General features: G+C 45.3%; 1 protein-coding gene across 2 annotated transcripts in view; it reads right to left on the bottom strand.

The window, feature by feature from the left end:
- The window catches only part of NIPSNAP1 (nipsnap homolog 1), a 189,640-nt gene extending 167,939 nt beyond the window's left edge, over positions 1–21,701 (bottom strand). Inside the window, exon 1 of one of the 2 annotated variants that reach the window (XM_085636255.1) lies at positions 20,586–21,701. In XM_085636255.1, coding sequence (XP_085492381.1) covers positions 20,586–20,764 — 179 coding nt within the window. In that variant the 5' untranslated portion in view covers positions 20,765–21,701. Of the gene's footprint in view, positions 1–2,601; positions 2,876–20,585 lie in introns of those variants that run through there. The other variant, XM_085636256.1, reaches the window with a different exon arrangement.
- Between the last annotated feature and the right edge of the window lie 1,058 nt (positions 21,702–22,759).

Genomic DNA, 22,759 nt, shown 5'->3' with positions numbered 1-22,759 from the left:
GCTTTATCAATACAACCTGCCAAGCTTTAGAATGCTCTACTAGCCACGATTTGAGACATTCAGGAGGATATACACTTCAAAAGAAAGGTGAAAATACAGCTAGTTTGAAGATAACTATACCAACCCAAAACCCCGGGATAATACCCATAATAATAATCAGTCCTTTAAGCAGAATCTACAGCATATCGGCCAGAGATAATGCAAGGCTCACCCAGCACACAACTTTTTCTGTCCAAATTATGATGGGCTAACCCATGTCTAGCTGCGACATTACATAATGTCAATTTATATATAACCCTCTCGAACATCAAAACACTCATTGTTCAGACAGCTGACTGTAGTTAAAAAAGGCTGCATAATACCTCCCTTATACTGACGCTCATACACTCACATAAGGCAAAATCCCCTAGGGGTTACGTTCATGACTCGAGATGCGTTCTGTACCAGTCCACAGCAAGAAGTAAACCACCCATCACAACTGAACAGGCATTGAATAACTGAAGAGATCTGGCTGCCCGCGTACTCTACTTTAGTTCACAACTGCAGATCCCAACTAACTACATACATGAACGCTTCATGGCATCTCACTAAAACAATCATGTAAGGGATGATTATAACCAAGTCCATCCGAGCAAATATCCTAACCATCCCTCCCACATTTGCCTGCTAAAGACCTTAAACAAAAAACATCATAATAGACAACCCTGTCTGGTCACCAGCCTAGCAGACAGTTGACAATAATACCATAATGGGCCCTGCATAGCTGATCAAATCGGCCAGTATACTGAAAACCATAAAGTGTACCCCTTTTTCTCACACTTCATCCATCACACTGCTGAGCGGTGTCCTATAGTGAGATAATTGCACCCAGAAGGTTACCACGCATGACGTGGGTGCCCCTAACCACATAGGGTCAAAATACCAACACCTCCCTTTGAACCCCTGCACAGTCTGGCGTGCTGCCTACGCAGGCCAGCACCTCACACAGGAGTAGGAAGCTCCACAGAACTGTTACAACACAGAATGTAACTGTGTTTGTATTTGTGACTGCGCTGTTGCCTGTATGTGAATGTCTTGTGATGGTGCCCTTATCTGTGTGCCGGTTCATGAGCCGTTTTGCCCCTCTGTGAATGTCGTGTGATGTCTGTGTCTGTATGCAATATCCGCGTGGGACTGATGGCGTTCTGTGAGGGGAGAACTTTGCCCCACAACCTCAGCTTGCAACAATTTCTAGTGACTTATTAACAAGGCAAATCCAAACAGAAGATACTTGGTTTGGTACCAGGCCACACCTCACCTCAAACAAAGCTGAATTTGTTTATGAGCCTGAAAGCTCTCAGGGTCAGTACTTCAAACGCTCAAAGCATAGTCCAATAAACCAACTCAACATGGATCTATGGCAATACAGAGCCTGTGCTCAGTTGAATGGCCTGTGTCCTGGCCGCAGACGGGCCAAGGTCCACTCTGCCCCATTCTGATGACCCGTGTTCTTCTCCCAATCACAGCCCCGCTGGAAGACCCTTTTCACTGACCCTGTTCCCCACGACTTCGTTCTCACTTCGGATCCTGCAGCCTTTTCTCCCTGACTGATCCCAATCCTCTGGGCCGCCCCTACCAGCAGACACTAGTCTCCAGGGATAAGCCTCTTACATTAGGCCTAGTCTATTTTTACTAACCCCGCTACCGATTACGTCATAAAGAGCCCACTTCCATTTCATTAACCCATACCTGACAACTTAAAGAGCAATCACACGCGTTGTAAGGAAGGGGCGGGGCTTAGAAGGGGGCGTGTTCTCGTGTCCAGAAGGACCTAGGAGGCACTTTTGAACCCCACTCTGCCCACAAGCCCCACACCTCCCCCCCCCCCCCCAAAAAAAAAGCTTGCTGAGGCTGGTGCCGATGTCCTGGGGTGTTGTAATACCCCTTAATGGACGTCGCCAGTTCAAAGCTCAGGAAACGAGCTGGAAAACCACTATTTGCAGTTGTTGTCAGCTCCTTTTCCCTGCCACCGTGTGATATGGGCACCTCGTCTGGAGACCGTGTGATGGGAGTCGATATCACGTGTCACACGGTGGCACCGTGTGAGTTGGCAGGTATGTTAACCCAGTCCCAAATCGGCCAATCCCTTCTCGCTGTACCTGTACCCCTTATCACTCACACCTTTCCTCATAGCCTGGCGCCTTCTTACTCACCCAGTCTCCCTGCGATTTGGGTTCCTTGTCACTTGCATCAGTTTTCTCTTGCTCACCCTCGTCCCTTCTCATTGACCCAGCTATCACGACCTTGTCAAATCTCATTCTCAGCAATCCCAGAGCCCGCTAACCACCATTTTATTATCGTCTTTCTTCTTAATAACCCAGTGTTACTTCGCCCTTTTTTCTTTCCCCAGCACCCTTAAAGTCTCTTCTTAATGCCGCACCATTGACTCCACTCCAATCTGTTCACCTGCCCGGAGTTTAGACAAGGCCTTCACCTGCCCATTCGTGCACGGTCCAGTCCAACCTGCGCGCGGAGGGGTGTGTGGCAGTGCCAGGAGTTATTAGAGTTGTCCTGCGTACCCACAAAATTGGTCTGAACCCCAAGCCCGTGAAATTCACTCACCTATAGGGTAAGGTCGTCAGCGCCGGGGCGCGAAGCAAAGTCCGGGGCAGGAGCCGCGAGGCCATTTCCAGCTCTGGAGAACGTGGTAAAAGACCCGAAGGTAAACTCAAAGTAGCCTCGGGAGAGACAGTTTATAGGTGAACTGACTGACTGTAACGGAATAGACGTGCCGAGGAAAGGGAGGAGTCGCTGTGGGAGGAGCAAAGGAGGCGCCGAAGTCGCTGTGGGAGGAGCAAAGGAGGCACTGTTGAATGTCAGACGAAAATGCGGGGAGGAGAGTAGACGTGCCGTGGAGGGGAGGGTAGAAGTACCGGGGAGGGGAGAGGCCGAGGAGGAGATGAGGCAGGTGCCGAGTGGGAAGCAGGTACGCTAGGACAGGGCCACTGCAGCCCAGCTTATTCCTGATGTTTTGCAAAATAAAAGCTTTGACATTGGAGGTGACTCACAAGCAGCCAAGGCCAGACGAACACATCATGTTTTGTTTTAAATAAAAATATTTTCCGTGCTCACGTGCGAGCACGGAAGCTAATTCAAAAGAAGGCGTTCTCTCGCCCTTTTACGAGCCAACAGCGTATGCAGCTGTACTTAGCTCATCTGAAACCGTCACCACAAATAAAGAAACCCAATCTTCAACCCTATGCTGCAGAACCGCTGCATGTGTGGAGTTGTGGTATGCGGTAAGTGCCGACGTCATCACGGTGCGTGTGGGTAATTGAGTCCTTAAAGGAGAACACGAAACAAATGCTTTAAATTTAACTTCACGCTGGGTTCGAAGAGAACCCGCCCTAACTTTAAATTCTATGTCACGGCCGGAGGGTTCAGATTATGCTTCTCCTTCTTTGCTGTTTATTAATACAATTCCTCACATCCAATCAAAATAGGTTTTTTAATGAACAACATTTCCCTTTAACTTTCTTATGGCATCACGTCTACTGCATCAATCATAATGTCTCTGCTCATAGAAATTGTAGTGTCTACATATACATGCCAACAATTTGTAAGAGGAAAGTAGGAGATTAAAAAAAAAAAACAATCGGGAGAATGTATTTCTCTCATTGACTTCTATTGCAGCCTGCATCGGTTCTGTTGGCATGTTTGGGACTTGTAAGTGTGCTGCTACAGGATCGTTATTGAAGGAGGCGTTGTTCAAAGCCTCGTGGGATATGTAGTGTTTTTACATATTTACTGTTTTTTCATTGGCTGCTGTTTGAGTAGTAAAGAAATTGAGAAGCATAGTCCTCGCCTCCGTGCCCTTAATAGAATCTAAAAATCTTGTCGCTAATGCTGGAAAATGTTGTATTCAAATCTAAGTTTTTCCATACCTATCAAGAGCACAGAAAAATAGCTATGGCAGGCAGAGAATACGTGACAACATTTTTGTGCACTTGCTTTGCAGGCGCTGGTTACTGGCAGTGCATAATGTAAATCACACAAGACCAACCCATGCCCCCTGAAGCCCACCAAGGAATTGGGTTTTTGCATGCTGGAATCCGGAGGCGGGAGACTAGCCTTGAAATCGGTAGTCTCCCACCTAAATCGGGAGGGTTGGCATGTATGCCATATTGATGTCCTTTTTTTGCTAATTTGCCCAAGATCAGTAGACTTCAATGTTACAGTAACTTTGTATTGTTTGTGCTTGTCAATGATTGCTTTGGTGCCACACGCAGGGCTCTCGCGCAGTGGGTTTTCCGACTTGTATCGGGTGAACAAGCAAGCGGGCATGTCGCTCGGCAAGACAGAGCTCTTTCTTTGTTCCAGTGCACAGACCCTACCTCATGATCTTGATTACCCCTTCTACTGGCTGTCTCTCTGCCCCCTTCACCCCTTGAGACAATAACACGATAAGCTTTGACTCAATCCCCTCTGACTCAGATGACGTTACACCCTTGGCTCACAAAAAAGTTGCTGGTAACTCCAGGACCAGTCTCCTTCTGAGGCATTCTAACCCCCCTCCCCCACCCCTATTTTGCCCCGGGCACCTACCTGGACATCGATCCCCACACAATCCTACACCCCCGCTCCTCAGACTGGACACCCCTTATTGTTGTCACTGACTAGGTCCATGACCGCCTTAGGAAGAGCTATGATGGACATCCGTAACAGACTCCACTCAGAATGCCCCTGGCTGGATGTACCAAATAAAGTAGCGGTGACTCCTGAACTTGACCCCAATATGGCCAGTTTTCTAAGGCGATCCCCAAAGACCCTAAAAAGGGTTTGACAAGTCCTGAAGGGACTGTCAAGACAAAGTTTTAGACCTAACGAACCCACTGTGCAAAATACATGAGATGGCGGTCCTCGCCAAAGAAACTGATAATCCGGTGGATCCTGACATTCTGGAAGGATGGGCCCAAAGGGCATTGTGTCCATTGGGGAACACCAATTGTGCACTGTCTGTGTAATGCCGTTGCTTGGTGTTAATCCGCATCAACCCTAAACTGGCAGAGCTTGCTATCGCAAAGAAGGGTCCAATGGCCAACGGCATGCTATTTGGCGAAGTTCATCAAAGACCTGGGCAAATTTGTCCACACATTTACAACCCTTGACAAAGCCAAGTCATCCCTCGTCAAGGTATTCCACCAACGCTTTTTTGCCAAGGCCGACTGTTTGGAGGACGACAGAACGGCAGCACAATTGTATGAGGCCCTCAGTCATACTATCAGCCGTGCCATCAGCCAAGAGGCCGTGGTTGCTCCACTCAAGCCACTTTCTAGCCTGCCAGGGCTCGAGGAGGTAGATATCATTATGGGAGAGGTTCCTAACACTCCCAGGGCAACTACAATGCTGGAACAAGTTCCCAGGGTGTTAGACCTGGCATCATTGGCATGGGTCTCCCTTCCATTTTTTGCTTTTTTCTCCTCTGTGTTTGCTGGTGTTAGATGCTCTGAGCGCTGTTTCACTGCCATTCAGTGCCACAGCGCGAATGCTCCCTACTGTAAATTGATTGTATGAATTGGTATAATCCTAATTGACACAACATAACTCAAGTCAAAGAACTTGAACTCTGTGCACTGTAGCCTGAGGGCTGTTGCTATATTCACATTAAAAACAAGTACTTATCGTAATTTAGATAATCAACATGTAATCTGATGTTGAAAACACCATTAAATTAAAACACCATAGAACATAAGCATGTGTTCTTAATACACAGAAATATTTAATCTGTTACAATCACAGATAAACATCTTAGAAACTTCTTTCTTTGTTTCGTTCAATCCAAGAGATCATTCCTTTAAATGCCCGCCCAATGCATTTTGGGCCACACTAGCCCTTCTTTAGGGGCTTATTTCTCTGAACAATACAAACAATATGCTCTTATAATACGGCATGCTGAGAAGCAAATGTTCAAATTTACAGGCAATTCGAAACTCTATACTTTGTAAAAAGATAATACATTTGGAGAAAAATTTCCATGACAATGTTACTGCCCTATCATACTTAAAGGAACAGAAAAAGAAAAAAAGGCGAACAGTAAACCAAGAGTAATCAAGTAAAAAAGACTGTGTGAAAGCGAAGAGAGAAACCATCACCAAATCAAGTCGAGTGTCAAAAAATCCAAACCGTGTTTTGCCCAAACAAAAACTCACTGGAAATCAGGATCATAGTTGTATCCCTGCAGTTAAAAAATCCTGGAAAAAATATACATCAAATATAAGAACCATAAGATCATGCTCGTGCCACCCGATATAAATGCCCAAGAAAATGAACCGACCACTTAGAGTTCTAACTGATCAACAACCGCTCGAAGACTCGTGTGATCCGGAACCTGCAATCACGATAAAAAGCCGTAATTGCTGCCTGCACAATGAACCAACATGTTGCTGGCAAGAATATTCCTGAAGTGTATTCGTCTCACTTCTCTGAATCGGGAAACAACCTCACGGCCAATACTCGAGAGTCCACTGGCTTCCTAGCTCTCTGAACAGAGAAACACGTACCACTACCTTGGCGTGTGACGTCTTATCAAAAATAGAACTATCGAAAACGGACTACTCGCGCCTGAGACGCTTCTACTATGGGTGCCATATTGAAACTGGGTGAGTGACCAACTGTAACTTTCTAAACTCGCTCCGTATGATGTCCTAAATAGACCCAGGTATCAAACAAAACAAGAATACTCAGAAATAAAAAAAAAACGCTGTAAAAAGGTCAAGTGCCCTCATCCAAGAAAGTTCGCTAGAAAATCCTAATTGATCCAAGGAACATGATAGGAAAGTCAAATATATATTAAAGCGCATCTTTTAGTGACGATTATTTTTATATTCTGTGTTTAAAACTACCACTTTTGGGAAGTAGGTATTTTCTTGCCTAAGCCTTGATGTGTGCTCTGCTGTTATGTGTATTGGCTGTCTGGTTTTGGAGGGTCAGGGCAGGCTGAGTCCGACTTGGATTAAATAGAGAGATCTGCAGTTGGAGTATAGGGAGGGGCGACCCTTTGATCTGTGCAGGGCTGTGCCTGGCAAGGTGAATGCTGGCTCCACCTCCCACTGTGCGTCTGATGGCAGACCCCCCTCTCCCTGAAAGGCAGGATGTAGCCTCCTAAATAAAGTGCTCCAGGACGACACCAAACTGGTTCTGGCTGGGTTCAGTGATTTGTGACTTTTTGAGAACAAAGACTTTTGGGGTATAAAGATCTGTGCTAAAACCCCTACAGGGTGTGTTACTTCTGGACGTCAAGACGAACCTCTGTCCGTGCAACGAGAGGGAAAGGACTTTTAAACTTTTATCCATCTTGCTGAAGCAACTACCCAAGGGCTTGATTTGAGCTTGCCTCCTGCTGAAGTCTCAGGGACATTAGACTTCACCCATCAGCAATCCGGATTCCTAGTTGAGAGGGATTCTACTCGCAGGTGAGGCCTCTGTTGAGAATTCCAGAGCCTCTGGTTCTACTGCGGGGAACATGGGCTGAAAGTCATCGCATCGCTATTGTGGGCCGCCGCAGCTGAGGAGCTGTTGCCGCTGAGAGCCCGCATTTGCTTATGTTTCCAAAGTCATTGTGATCGATATTGTGGGCCGCCGCAGCTGAGGAGCTGTCGCCGCTGAGAGCCCGCATTTGCCTGTGTTACCAAAGTCATAGTGATCGCTATTGTGGGCCACCGCAGCTGAGAAGCAGTCACCGCTGGGAGCCCGCATTTGCTTGTGTTACCAAAGTAATCGTGATCGCTATTGTGGGCCGCCGCAGCTGAGGAACTGTTGCCGCTGAGAGCCCGCATTTGCCTGTGTTTCCAAAGTCATCGCGATCGCTATTGTGGGCCGCCGCAGCTTAGGAGCTGTTGCCGCTGAGAGCCTGCATTTGCCTGTGTTACCAAAGTCATCGTGATCGCTATTGTGGGCCACTGCAGCCGAGGAGCTGTGCCGCTGAGTGCCCGCATTTGCCGTCCTACGGGAATCATCGCTATTGTGGGCCACTGCAGCTGAGGAGCTGTGCTGCTGAGTGCCTGCGCTAGTCACCACATCGAGGATCTTGCTATCACCTGCGGGTGCCGCTGGGTGCCTGCCTTTAAGCCCCATCCCAGGATTATCGTGAGTGTGAGTCGGCCGCTGTGAGTCCGCCTGTCATCACCGCGGCTTCCTTGTGAGGCTGCGTGCCGTGCCCCTTTAAATCTCAGGTACATTGTGCATCACCGGGTCGTGTCGACCCCGGCCTCGAACTAAGTTTGTCCACACGCGTTTTGAGTGCCTCTATTGCTTTGAAGTGAATCTGTAATTATGTGCATGGTGGTTTCTTGATCGCTTTTGAGTTTTGTGTTAAGCCTATATAAAGATACTTATTTTTCTATAGCTACTTGTGTGGTGTCCCTTTGTAGTGTCTTCACTGCATTGTTGTGTATGGTCATAAATGCTTCACACACTGCCTCTGAGATATGCCTGTCTGCTCGTGCTACGTTACCACAGGGTTGAGCAGGGGTTATCAAAGGGTGTAGCCCCTTACTCTGACTTAGGAAGAAGGATCCCTATTTGGACATCGGAGCCAGCCGCTGCCAACTAGAGATCCCCATTTCTAACACAGGGTAAGGCTGATTCGTTCTTCCTCTATTGTCTTGGCGGACAAAACTCAGTACTTTATCTCCAACTGGACTTCTCTGAACTCCGACCCATGGGTCCTGGAAACAGTGACAGGTTACAAGATGAAATTCTTCTGTGTTTCCTCCAGCCCTCCCCTCCCCAACTTCTCCATTTTTTCCAACAAGATTGGTCGTTTATTCAAACAGAACTTCTGCAAAAGGACGCAATTTGTACTTGTCCACCCGACACTTTCGGGCTTTTGCAGCAGTGTTTTTGTGGTGACCAAACGTGGTGGGGGTTCCCGCATAGTGATCAATCTGAAGGAGTTCAATGGATGGATTCTCTACCAGCATTTCAAAATGGAGGGGATTCACATTCAAGATCTCCTCAGGGAAAAAGATTGGATGGTGTGCCTCAACTTGAAGGACGCCTATCTCTCCATTCCGATTTTTCCTCCTCACCAGAAATTCCTTCAATTTATGTGGGACAACCAATGATACAGGTTCAAAGTGCTCCCTTGCGGCCTATCATCCCGCCCCTTGGTGTTTTGTCAAGTTCCTGAGTCCAGTTGCAGAGAGTCTTCATGCCAGAACCGTTCTTCTGGTTACTTACTTACACGTCCATTCTCCTGATGGCACAAGACAAACAGGTATTGCTCCATCATTTGATCTAGACTGTCTAACTCCTCCAGGATCTAGGCTTCCCGGTCAGTGAAACTATATCCATTCTCGTTCCCTCTTGATGCATAGAGTTTCTAGGCTTTAAACTCAACTCAGTGTCAGTCCAATTGTCACTTCCCCCACAGAAGTTAAGCACTGTCCAGAAGGAAATTCGCTCCACTCTTCACAAGGACAAGCTGTCCTTGAAAGTTTTGGCCAGAATCGTAGGCCTGCTGGCTTTGTCTATCCAAACCCTGCTTCGCTACAAAGCGCTCCAACGCCTGAAGATCCATCATCTTCAAAAGGGAGTAGCTCAGTCAGAGCTGATCAATCTGACTCCAGAGCCCTGAGCCGAGCTTCAATAGTGGCTGATTCACATGATTGCCTGGGATGGCAGAGCCAAATTTGGCTCCCGGACAGTTTGTGGGGTACCAGATGCGGAAATATCTCCACCGGAGGTCGGTGGGCCTCGGAAGAAGCCAGCCTTCACATAAATTGCTTAGAGCTTTTAGTAGGGTTGTTTGCAATAAAAACCCTAGCCCCTTGCTCCAGTTGCTTCGTTCTGTTGAGAATGGACAATATCTCAGTGGTTCGCTGCATCGACAAAGTGGGTGGGACGAGTTCCCAGGTTCTAGCAGAAATTGTGAAGATGTTCTTACACTTTTGACCTCAACATGGTATCTCAGCGATGCTGGAATATCTGCCGGGTCAGAGCAATGTGGTGGCCAACTGGAACTCAAGATACCTCAGAGATTCCAGGGAGTAGAAACTACATCCCACAATCTTTCAAGCACTCCTGAACTGCTGGGGTAAGTACCACATGGACCTCTTTGCATCCCATCTGTCCACTCAGTTGGGGAGGTTCTTTTTTTTGGAGACTGGTTCAGATGGTCTTAGCCATGGATGCCTTTCTTCAAAAATAGAGGGGTCTTCTGCATTGTGCTTTCCCTCCATTCTTGCTGATTCTGAGGGTGTCGGCATATGCATTCTGTTACAAGTGGAACTGACCCTAGAGACTTCACTGTGTAAAGCTCAGCCCTGGTTCCCGGTCCTGCTAGAGATGTTCTGCGATTGCCCAGTTCAGGTTCCCTTACTCCCAAATCTTCTTTTGGAGCCGGCGGGCCTACAACACCTGTTTCTTCTATAGGATCATCTTCATCTCATTGCCTGATGAATTTCAGGCAATGCTGGTTCTTCTCCTTTCGGACCAATCTCTCTTTCATATCTAAGTCCTGATCAGAAGCTAGCCAGAAGCGATACGCCTCAGCCTGGGGGAGATGGTTGGGTTAGTGCAACAAACTGGGTTTGGATCTCCTGGGGACCTCCGTTGCTTCTGTCGTAGGCTTCCTATCTGAAAAGACTTCCAACGGATTAACCTATTGCTCTGTGAATAATATTCTCTTTTAGAGGGCAAACCAATTGGCAAACAACCTCTAGTCCAGTGGTATTCAAACTTTTTAATGTCATGCCCCCCAGTGAGAAAAAAAAGAATTGCTTCCCCCTCAGAATTTTCCACAATTATTCTATTGAATTGGCAATATTTAAATGAGTCTATACAACTTTAAACATTGCAATTAAGTTCTGTTACAGGTTTAAAAATGCAATCAAATACATGATTGCCAAACATACTATTCTGGTCAGGCAGGCCTTGCTAACGTGTAAAAGTATTCACAGTGTGATTATTAGAAATGAGGGTTTTGAAGAATATTTGGAGTCCTTCCCTTTTGACACATGCTCCCAGCTAGGATATACATGATAAAAAATGTTAGTGATGGCCCATTACAGAGCGGCTTAGTGCGGCTCATTTTTTCCCAGTTAAAACAAAGCACTGTTTTCAGCATAATGCTTCTTTTGTCCAGAGCCTGGCACACCCACCACCGGATCACTAAAGACCCACCTATGGGGAGCCGCTCGCAGCTTGAAGACACCTGTTCTAGTCGATAGAGTCATGCAAGGTGTTAGTTTAACTAACGCTCATCTTCCAAAATATTTGGTCCTTTGGGATATCAATATCATCCTCCGATTTCTACAGAGATGGCATGCCAACTCCAATTTATCCAGTAAACAACTTTCAGCAAAGTTAACCGTCATGTGTGTCTGGTTTCCTGCAGAAGGGTGTCGGTGTCAAAGCCCTGGATATCTCAGGTATAATATATTCCCTAGACGGGGTACCCTTTACTATCACAAGACGGACAAAGACTTTCTAGGCAGATTACTTACCCTAACTTTCCTGACAACCCCAGATTGTGCAATGTCTGAAAGAATACGAAGATCGTACAAGGAATTTAGTTAATCCGATGGGGGTCAGCTCCTATTTGCACATCAGAAACCCTTCCACCCTGTCTCTTCTGCTACTTTAGCCTGATGGGTGAAATGGATTCTCTCAGAGGCAGGTATGGATACTTCCACAATTTGGGGCTCACTCAGTCAGAGGAGCCATGGCTTGAAAATCCTAAAGCCTCGGTACTCACCTCCAGGACTTCATGGGAGCAGTCTGCTGATTCCACTTTCAAAACATTTTACTACAAGCCATTTCTTGATGTGACCTCAATTGTGTTACATGCAAAAAGAACAATTGATGGACAGAATGCAGAACAATGTTATACATTCACCCCAGTAGAGATCTGGGCCTAAATCCATCGTTTCTTTGCTCACAATGCCATTCCAGTTTGGACCCAGCCAAATGCAAATCAGCCTTGACCCTGCGCCCAATGGGAACAGTCCAGCTCGAACTGCCAGGCCAGGTCCTCCCTGGACTGGAAACAAGCATCCTAGGACCGGTTTCGGGCTTTCAGCCATCATCAGCCAGGATAGCTTGACTCCAGTGGCATGGAGAGCACGGGACTCACGTCTGAGCATACCCATCCCACTCGGGGTGACAAATGCAAAAAGAACAATTGATGGAAAGAATGCAGAACAATGTCATACATTCCCCCCAGTACAGAGATCTGGACCTAAATCCATCATTTTTATGCTCACCATGCCATTCCAGTTTGGACCCAGCCATATGCAAATCAGTCTTGACCCTGCGCTCAATGTGAACAGTCCAGCCCGAACAGCCAGGCCAGGTCCTCCCTGGACTGGAACCAAGCATCCTAGGACCAGTTTCGGGCTTTCAGCCCTCATCAGCCAGGATAGCTTGACTCCAGTGGCATGGAGAGCACAGGACTCACGTCTGAGCATACCCGTCCCACTCGGGGTGACAAATGCAAAAATGTTTCGCCCTAAGTTGGCAGGGTATGCCCAGACGTGGGTCCCTTGCTCGCTCTGCCACTGGATTCAAGATAGCCTGGCTGATGAGGGTTATGAACCCGAAACCGGCCCCAAGATGCTTGTTTCCGGTCCAGGGAAGACATGGCTTGGCAGTTCGGGCTGGACTGTTCCCATGAGGCACAGGGTCAGACTGATTTGCATATGGCCATGTCTGAACTGGGGTGGTGGAGTGAGCTAAAGAATGATGATGGAGTAAACCCAGATCAGTTGACTGGGGGTGAGTGTTTGATTTGCTCAAACGCTCCGTCCATCATCCCCTTTGGTATCGCTTTGTTTGCCCTAAGTCGGCAGGGTATGCCCAGACGTCGGTCTCTTGCTCGCTTTGCCACTGTATTCAAGATAGCCTGGCTGATGAGGGTTATGAAGCCGAAACCAGTCCCAGGATGCTTGTTTCCGGTCCAGGGAAGACATGGCTTGGCAGTTCGGGCTGGACTGTTCCCATGAGGCACAGGGTCAGACTGATTTGCATATGGCCATGTCTGAACTGGGGTGGTGGAGTGAGCTAAAGAATGATGATGGATTAAACCCTGACCAGTTGACTGGGGGTGAGTGTTTGATTTGCTCAAACGATCCGTCCATCATCTCCTTTGGTATCGCTTTGTTCGCCCTAAGTTGGCAGGGTATGCCCAGACGTGGGTCCCTTGCTCGCTTTGCCACTGGATTCAAGATAGCCTGGCTGATGAGGGTTATGAACCCGAAACCGGTCCCAGGATGCTTGGTTCCGGTCCAGGGAAGACATGTCTTGGCATTTCGGGCTGGACTGTTCCCATGAGGCACAGGATCAGACTGATTTGCATATGGCCATGTCTGAACTGGGATGGTGGAGTGAGCTAAAGAATAATGATGGATGAAACCCAGATCAGTTGACTAGGGGTGAGTGTTTGATTTGCTCAAACCCTCCGTCCATCATCCCCTTTGGTATCGCTCATTTGTGTTACAGCAGCTTTGAACAAGCATAATCCGAAGTCTCTAGTACTGATATAGAATAGTTGTTTTGCTAGCTAATGTGTCAAGAATTTTCAATTCTTTTAAGGACTTGGTGGCGAGCATTATGCCACCCTCACTTGCTAAATAATGTTGTTACCACATTAAAGTGTTAAAATGTTATTGTATTATCCCACCCTTATGTATTGAGATATTCAGATGTTATGTTTTACCCTGCAAGGCACTGGGTTTTATGGTGGTTTTTCCTTTGTTTCTTCCCAGATTCTGATCGGAAGACTAACTAGATAAATTCGAGTGCCCAGGTTTTGGTTCTTCGAGGCTCTGTTAGTCTTATTGATGACTCCAGTTTCTGAGTATTATCTCTAAATTTCCGGTAAGGTTATGGTGCGCAGGGATTTCCAGTGGATGGAGACGTTTTTCTGGAGTTCAGTTCAGCCGAAGAGGCAAAGAAAGAGGACATTAATATGGCGACACTGCAATTTATATGAGCAGAGACATTACCATTGACGCAAAAGACGTGCTGCCATAGGAAAGTTTATGGGAAATGTGGTATATTAAAAAAGTCTATTTTGATTGGCTGCTGTGGAACTGTATTATTAAATAGCAAAAACAGGAGAAGCATAATCCTCGCCTCCGTGTCCTTAATAGAATTGAAAATTCTTGATACGTTGCCTAGAATTCTATTTGGTCTAAATCTGTCCATTTCTGAGATAATCCTCTGTTCAGAACAAAAGAGCACGAGGACAGTACATGTCTAGCGTCGTGTATCACCAAGATAGTCCCCCTTTTAAATCAACTAGACACAAAGAAAGTGAATCTAGGTAGTAAAAGGCGATATACAATTTTTTGAATGAATGAATTACTGCCACAGCTGTGGCTGTGTCCAGGATGGGCAAACACTCCAGGAAGAGAAGATGTTCTGATTCATCCTCGTCCTGCTGTCCTCCTTTAAATAGAATAGGGCTAAGTAGGAAGATAGATTGTTGGGGGACAGAACCAAAAATGAATGCACTGGAGACCATGTCCTTTATTAATTCTCCTCATGCTCGTAAGCCTTTGAATGAGAACCATTATCTTCTATTTCCAGTTCTGGAGCAGGAGAGGAGAGCATGGACATTCTTTCTTCTGACACAAAGGGCAAATATATTGATAAGGAAATGCTACCTGAGATTCTGGCTAGAGTACGCCATAATATGGGATTTCTTGTGAAGGACTTCCTGTGTACCTCTTCTGAACTGGTTCGTTGGCAGTTCCAGCTGGCCAGGGCCTTGGGTATTTCTATTCATCACCATGTTGCAGGTGTGGTCCAAAGGGAATGGAAGGATCCGGAGAAAATCAATATCCTTAGATTCATGACTATGCTTTGTCGTTAGGAAGAAGTTGACAAGTCTATGCCTGAATCTGTGGCGATGGGTTCCTTGATTATTCTTTGACTCATCTCACATGACCTCCGCAGCTATGGCACCATTCGATCCAGACCCTTCTTGTGCCGATAGCTTGGTAAATTACTCTCAGCTGGTGTTCTTTATAAGGAATGAACCCATAACACACCACTTGAGCTGGACAGAGGTTTTTAATCATTGGTTCATTGTCCCCTCCCTATACTCAACTTGGTAATCCACTATCCAGGAGATCCAAGATATCCCAGAACCGTCCCTTCTCTACACTTTCCCTATGGGCATTTACTCTTTGGTCCAATGCTCTAAAATATCTAACAGAACTCCACCAAGCAGACCAAGTAGGGGGAGTCTCTTGGCGCCACAGCTTACAAATCTCCCTCCTAGCCAGTAGAATCAAATAAAACACCAACCTTTGTTTAGGCCCTATCGGGGCCGACACTCCCCCCAATACTGTAGTCAGACCAAATAATATAAGAGGTAGACTTACCTCTATAATGCAACCCAAGGCTCCTGAGAGGGTCTTACACACATCTACCCAAAATTCTTGTATCCTGGGACAAGATGCAAATATATGGATGTCATCCGCCTTCTGATGGCCACATCTTGTACAGCTGGCTTCTCCGCCGCCCTTTATCTTGGAAAGCTTGAGAGGGGACCAGTAGATTCTATGAAGTGTAAAAAGGTGATTTTTCCTGAGTGCAGCATATTTAATCAAGGGGTAAAGAATGTCTAAAGATACTTGCCATAAAGTTTCGGGATCTTCGTTCAGCAAGTCACTCTCCCAAATTCTATAGGGTTGATTCATCTTCTTCTCTGAAGCTGCGTGGAGATGGTTATACCATTGTGCCACCTCTCTTTTTCTTGGAGTTAGATCCTGTAACTCGCATTCCATGTTGTTATCCTGCACAATTGGCCAGGATTAAGAGTTACACCAGGAAGAAAGCTGGTAAAACTTGAACCTGGACAGAGTACAATTGGTGATGTGATTCCAGTATTCCCAAGGGTGGCATTTATCGCCCAGAACCAGATCTCTCCAAAGTACAACCCCTGCCTCTTTTAATGGGCGGGCGAGGACATCCATAAGACACTCGGGTGTGCCAGGAGAGTCCCAGACCGGCGCCTATTCGCTATGATACGATAGTCCCAGGCACTTTCGACAGTCTGCCCACAGCCTAGCAGCCAAACGCAGAATCTTTAAACGCACTTTTTTGAAGAATTTTGGAGAGCCAAATTTATACATAAAACCTGACTCCTCCTCCCCTGCTAGCATAGCTTTAAACATGCATCCAATCGGTGAGCTGTCGGGGGAGAGCAATAGCATTCTGCAGTTTTTTAATTGATAAGCCCAGCAATACAACTGGAAATCTGGGAGGGCCACCCCCCCTCGCTGAAGCTTGCGCCTGAGTTTTTTCCAAGATAACCGGATCGCTTTATTGGCCCAAATGAAGGAGGAAATCTTGCTCTGAATTTTGATAATATCTGATTTAAGAAACTCCAGTGGGATGTTGTTAAAGAGATACGTAAACTTGGGGAGTACACACATCTTGATTAGGTTAACTCGTCCATACAACGATAGTGGAATACTTTGCCATCTTTTAAGTAAGATTTCCACTTCCTTTGAGATTCTATCTAAGTTAGTCTTGGGGATTTTGGCGAGGTCTTGAGTGATTACGACTCCTAAGTATCTGAGTTCTTTAGCAAAAATCCCCGTCGGGTCATTGATGTTCCAGGCCATGACCTCGGTTTTCTCATTATTTACCTCGTAGCCTGACAGATTACCAAAGGTTTGGGCTTCTACCTCAAGTTCTGGGAGTGTAGTGCTAACATTAGATGATCGGAGGATCAAGTCATCCGCATACAATGCTACCTTTCGAGTATATCCATTGATCACGAAGGGAACAATCTTCTTGTTTAGCCTTATGCTCTGGGCTAATGGTTCGATATATAGATCGAATAAAATGGGGCAGAGTGGACAGCCCTACCTAGTTCCCCACCCGATCTTAACTACGGGGGAAAGGGTTCCATTAATCAGAATCTGAGCCAGTGGGGATTTATATATTTCTTTCAGCACTAGCCTGAAACTATCCGGGAAGCCAAAAACCTTCAGAGCCCTATCTAAAAATAACCAGTTCACCCGATCAAAGGCCTTGGCTGCATCAACTGTGATGATTAAAAGGGGAAGGCCTAATGTTGAAGCGAGGTCAATGGACCCAATTAGGGTCTGTGTTAGATCTGACATCTGGCGGCCAGGTAGGAAGACCTTTTGGTCTTGATGTATAATCGACCCTACGACTTTGCTGAGCCGAGCATTTAAAACCCCAGCAAAGACTTGATAGTCCACATTGAGCAACGAGATTGGTCGATATGACTGGCACTGAGCTGGATTCTTCCCTTGCTTTAAAATCAATGCAATAACTGCGTTGCTCCAGGATTCAGGCAAAGGGGAAGTACCATCTAGGATACTATTAAACAATTCCAGCCATACCGGCACAATCTCCTCTCTCAAGATTATATAGACCTCAATCGGAATTGCATCCGGACCTGCTGCTTTCCCCTTCCTCCCAGCATCTAAGATAGTTGATATCTCTAGGCTTGTTATTGCTGATGTGAGAATTCCATGGCTACCGGCGGGTAATGTAGGGAGCTGTTTGTCTCTAAGCCATCTGTCCATATGATCTTCTGACACCTGGAGGTGATCCTCATAAAGTTCTTGAAAAAATGGTGTGAAAGCAGATGCTATACTACCCTTATCCTCCAGGATTTGAGAGCCACTTTTAATTTTAGTGATGTAGTTATTGGCTCTGTCAACCCTGCTTTTCATTGCCAGGAGTTTGCCACAATTCACACCCTGTTCAAAGTCTCTCATTTTACTTATCTCCCACTTTTGACGTAGGATTTCCTCCGACCTCAGTTTAAACCTCAGCTGCAATTCTTCAACTTTCTTGATTAGGATGATATTATCCGCGCCAGGGGAAAAACTAGCTTTTAGCTCGGTCTCTGCCCCCGCTAAGTCCGTTTCTAGATCGGCTAGATCTTTTTTCTCGGCCCTATCCCAGCCCACTACCGCACCTTTTAATATCCCCCTCAGGCAGGCTTTAAAAGTGTCCCACACCACATGTAATTTAGTTGAGCCTAGATTCTCCTGGAAGAAACGGGCAGACTCTAACTTGTGAAGGACTTCCTGTGTACCTCTTCTGAACTGGTTCTTAGGCAGTTCCAGCTGGCCAGGGCCTGGGGTACTTCTATTCATCACCATGTTGCAGGTGTGGTCCAAAGGGAATGGAAGGATCCGGAGAAAATCAATATCCTTAGATTCATGACTATGCTTTGTCGTTAGGAAGAAGTTGACAAGTCTATGCCTGAATCTGTGGCGATGGGTTCCTTGATTGCCAGTTTCGTTGTCAGGACGTCTGTGGCGGAGTAGATCGTCCTTAAAGACCAGACTGGAAGGATAATTTACTCTGCTTTAAAGAAATCTTATGTTGGAGCAAATTTAGTGATGACAGCCGGTATTTATAGTACTTGCACTTCACAGTCCCTTATCTCTGACATTAAGAGCTTGCTTAAAGCTGTTAAGGAATATATGGAGTGTTCTGAACTTCTTGAAGCCTCGGAGATGCAGGTGGAGTTTTAATCTGCTATCTCCTTTAACATAGAGCTTTTGCACTAGCAGCGGGTGCCACGATCTTTGCTAAAAAGAATCTGTATTCGAAGGAGTGGCAGCACATAAATCAATCATCTTAAGAGTGCCTTTTGAGGGAACCAAGTTCTTTGGTACAGACCTTGAGAAAAAGTTACATTGAATCTCCAAGGAATAGAAATATTTGTAGTCCGTTCAACAGAGTGGTGGTACATCGGGGTCAGTCAGGATCCTGCTCCTCTTTTCCCAAATGTTACGGACGCCACCCTTTGATATGATCTGGCTAACAGCAGCAACAATAGTTTTCATTTTTTATAAAATAAAGAATGGCAAAGGAAATAGGAAACAAGGAGATCAAAAGGGAAAATCTAGATCGCCAACTAGGAACCTGAATTCTTGACTAAGCTGGGAAAATGACTCCCCAATTGTGGGAGGAAGGATAAGACCTTTCCTTGCGGCTTAGGAAGAATCTACTTCCAATGCATGAATTGTCAGGTGGTCAAGAACAGATACCAGAGAGAGTTTCTAGAGACACTGTTGGACTCTGAGATCAATCTTCCATCAGAACCTCGGGATACTACACCAAAGTTAGAACTGGAAGAAGCGGTTCCAGGGGTGTGGAATTTAATAAAATATCTACTTGTCCATGGGGCAGGTTGCTTCATAAATCTACTTGTCCTATAACAAAATCCACTTGTCCCTTTGCTGCCATGTTGTGCGGCGACAAATTATGTCAGCAATCTCATTATATAGGGGCTCTGATATAGCCTCTCTGATTATGCCAAAGCTCATACCATAGTAGTGTTTGAATACTTGCAATCCCTTATGTTGCAACGTTTCCACAGATCTACATACTGGGGCTGAAGGTAGTGGTAAGCAATAGTTCCAAGGTTTGAATGCCCTTTTGAGTCTGAGCAAACCTACTAACTTGCATGTTTCAAGGGTTTTCAACAACTCTTCTCTGATCTTTTCCCATACTGGGAAATGTTGGAAATTTACTCCTGACAATGGCTGACGTAAACCTTCTTCCAGAGTTGGAAAAAAGTGGTTGTAGGGAAAGTGAACTTACAAACACTCAGATTTTTGCATGTGCAAATCTACACATGCATATTTGCTTATGCTAAATTGCAGTTCACAAATATTTTCTAGGAGTACTATTTCTTGTCCTACTTCCGTAAATTCTTGGAAATTCACGAAAGCCGTATACCTGCACTTAATGCAAGGACATATACCAGGGGTGCACTTTTGAGACTTTCTTCAATAATTGGGCCCCAATTTGGTCTGGCGTTGACCATAACCTTTTGCGTTTAATAAAATTCTGTCTCTCTCCCTGTATCGGCTGGCTTCACTGTGAGTGGCAGCATTCTGCTGTTTCACAAGGAGCATATCAGCACACAAAGTAGTTTTGTTCAGTGCCAGGTAACCACTGTGGCAGTGTGTGCTTTTTGAGACCAAAAACAATTTTTGCTTTTGCCGATATTTGTTATAATGGTAAGGGTCCGGCAGCTCCCACACCAATAAGGCTTTACAAAAACCATGCCAAAACAAGTCACGCAAAAACTAAAAAGCTGACCACCAATTTCAGACCTACTGCCTTTGCTTGTTTATTTTTGTTTCCCATAATCTTATTGAAACTGGTTACGCTGATTTTCTATTATGAATATTTTTGGGAAATACTAGCATATATCAACACATGTTACTAAATTATGCTGCAAAGAAATGGTGCCTGAAATTTTACAGTAGTTAAGCGAAATGTTTTTTTTCCTGCTTTCATTTTTTTTATCAACATTTTATTTTGAAAGCAAAAAATAATCAATCTTGCTTTCAAGGTTCTGCAAATATTTGTATCAAATCAGAGAGCATTCTGGGAGCATTCTACATAGCCTCATATTGATAAACATTGAAAACGTTTGTACACATTTTTATTTTGAAACCACTGTCCGTAGAGCAGTCGGAGCTTACAACATTTACTTCTAGCGCTCACCCTAATAATAAAGGCTTTCAATTAATGAACCATAAATACAATTTTGAACAGCATTAACATATAGACAAAAATATTACCTTAACTGCAGACAGTGCCCTTCTCTGATCCATAATGTGGTACTGCAAACTGGCAGCCAAAGGGTTTGCGCTGCAGGGGGTTGGGTCCTACTTGTCCCAAGGACCAAATACACATGAAAACTTGTTGCCCTTGACCCCAAAAAATATGCCCTGGGCGTCGGGCTATAGGAATTCCACATCCCTGATCCGATTGTCAATCTAGTGCAAAAGGGGCTAGTGATTCCAGTTCCAAAAGCAGAAAGGGGCAAAGGAGTGTATTCAAGGAGTTTCTTAGTCACCAAGCCCTTGGGTTAGTTCAGAATGAATATAGATCTAAGAGGGGTTGAACAAGTAGATAAGGAGGAGTCCATCAAAAATTGAAATGGTTCAAATGAATATTCTTTTGATCCTGGACAAAGCTTTTATGATCACTATGAATGTAGCCAATGTCTGTTTCTACATTTCCATAGCTGGGGCTCATCAGAAATTCCTCAAATTCATTGCTATAAAAAAACCTCTCAGTTCCAAGCATTGCCCTTTGGCATCAAATTTGCCCCAAGGGTGTTTACGAAGATTTCACCTTTGGTCACATTTTTCAATCTTCAAGGGTGGAATGTTTTTCCATACCCGATGATCGACTCCTTCAGGCTTCGTCAAGACAGCAGGTATTGGAAGGTTGGGATGTGATGATTAATTGTCTACAGTACCATGATCTCCTCATAAATTTGGAGAAATGCAAGTTGGGTCCTTTACATGATAGTACTTTCATTGGGGGTTATTTCAGGACAGATTTGGGCATGGTATTTCTGCAAGAGGTGAGAGCAATGAGGCTGAAAGCAATCCTTTCATCTTTATTATCCCGGCAGGAGGCATCGGCAAGATTGTGGCTGAAGGTTCAGTGACACATGGCCTTGTGTGTCTTTCTATACCGTGAGCAAGGCTTCATATGAGACCTTTGTTGGCTCATCTGGCGAAATATTGGAAACCGTCTTCCATGGACTGCGAGAGGAGTATCCCGGTTAGGACCTTATCCACCCGAGATTGTCATAACAAGGGATGCTAGCCCTTTAGGATGATGTGAGCTTGATGAATCCTCAGGATTGGAATGGTGCTCAGAATGGTACACCTCTCGACAGCCCCAAGTCTGTTTGCAAGCACAGACTGTTGAGGTGATGAAGCGAGAGAAGGATAGGAAGGGATCAGCAGGGAGGGAGACCTGTAGGAAAGAATACACAAAAATAGAGAGGCGTTGAGATCTAGTTTTATTTCTATATATATATATACCCTATATGTATACATGTAAAGAAAATAAGATTACTCCATCATCCAACATCCTCTGTGGATCACCTGATCTTAAGAGGGTCATATCAAGATCCTTAATGTGATATTGTAAAAGAAACATGAAATAATACATTTCTGATCTTTCTCTGGCTGTAACACATAAAAATTGATTTTAGGTATAGGTTTCAAAACACCTGCCAGCACATACCACCCTCCTTGCATCACAGGGGGAACCATGGAACTTTCAATGGAACCCTGTTAATGTGGCAAAACAAAGCAAGCAGAGATTACCACCATTTCTATACAGCGCATAATTACATCTTAGTGCAATGAAAATGACGAGTAGAATTTTGGCACATCACAAAAAGTCACGTAAATCCCAATATTCGTTCTCTGTTGCCTTTTCTTCTATTAATAGGTATTTGTGATTGTCTTTCAAAGTTAGTTGACCAGTTATGGCCCAGAATGAAACTACATTACATTGAAGAAGCACAGTGCAGAACGTATCTCTTTAATGAATCCTACACACAGAGTTCTAGTTCAAGCTTTCCTGTAAATATCCAAAATCGCTGTTTCAAGAACAGTCTACAACAGTAGTTTATCCTATGCATGAACCCGCAAACACAGGCCGTCTTATGAACTTCCAACTTGCCTCTTCATTGCTCCCCCATGAGTCTGCAAGAGAAGGAATGCAGGTGGGGAAAATTAGAACCGAAAAGAACAGAGTCCCAGTCTCAAGCACTGCGCATAAACCAGGATCGTGCCAATAAGACTTCACCATGAGACCTGCGACACAATTGGCAAGCAGGAAATGCGGACAGTCTGAGAAATTGGTGCACAACAGTCTTACCCAACCGCACACATCGAAACGTCAAAGGCCACTGCTCTACGAATAATCAGCAGCATATTGGAAT

This window comes from Triturus cristatus, chromosome 11, assembly GCF_964204655.1.
Source record: "Triturus cristatus chromosome 11, aTriCri1.1, whole genome shotgun sequence".
In the NCBI taxonomy this organism is placed as follows: Eukaryota; Metazoa; Chordata; class Amphibia; order Caudata; family Salamandridae; genus Triturus; species Triturus cristatus.
This window is presented reverse-complemented; position numbering and strand designations above follow the sequence as displayed.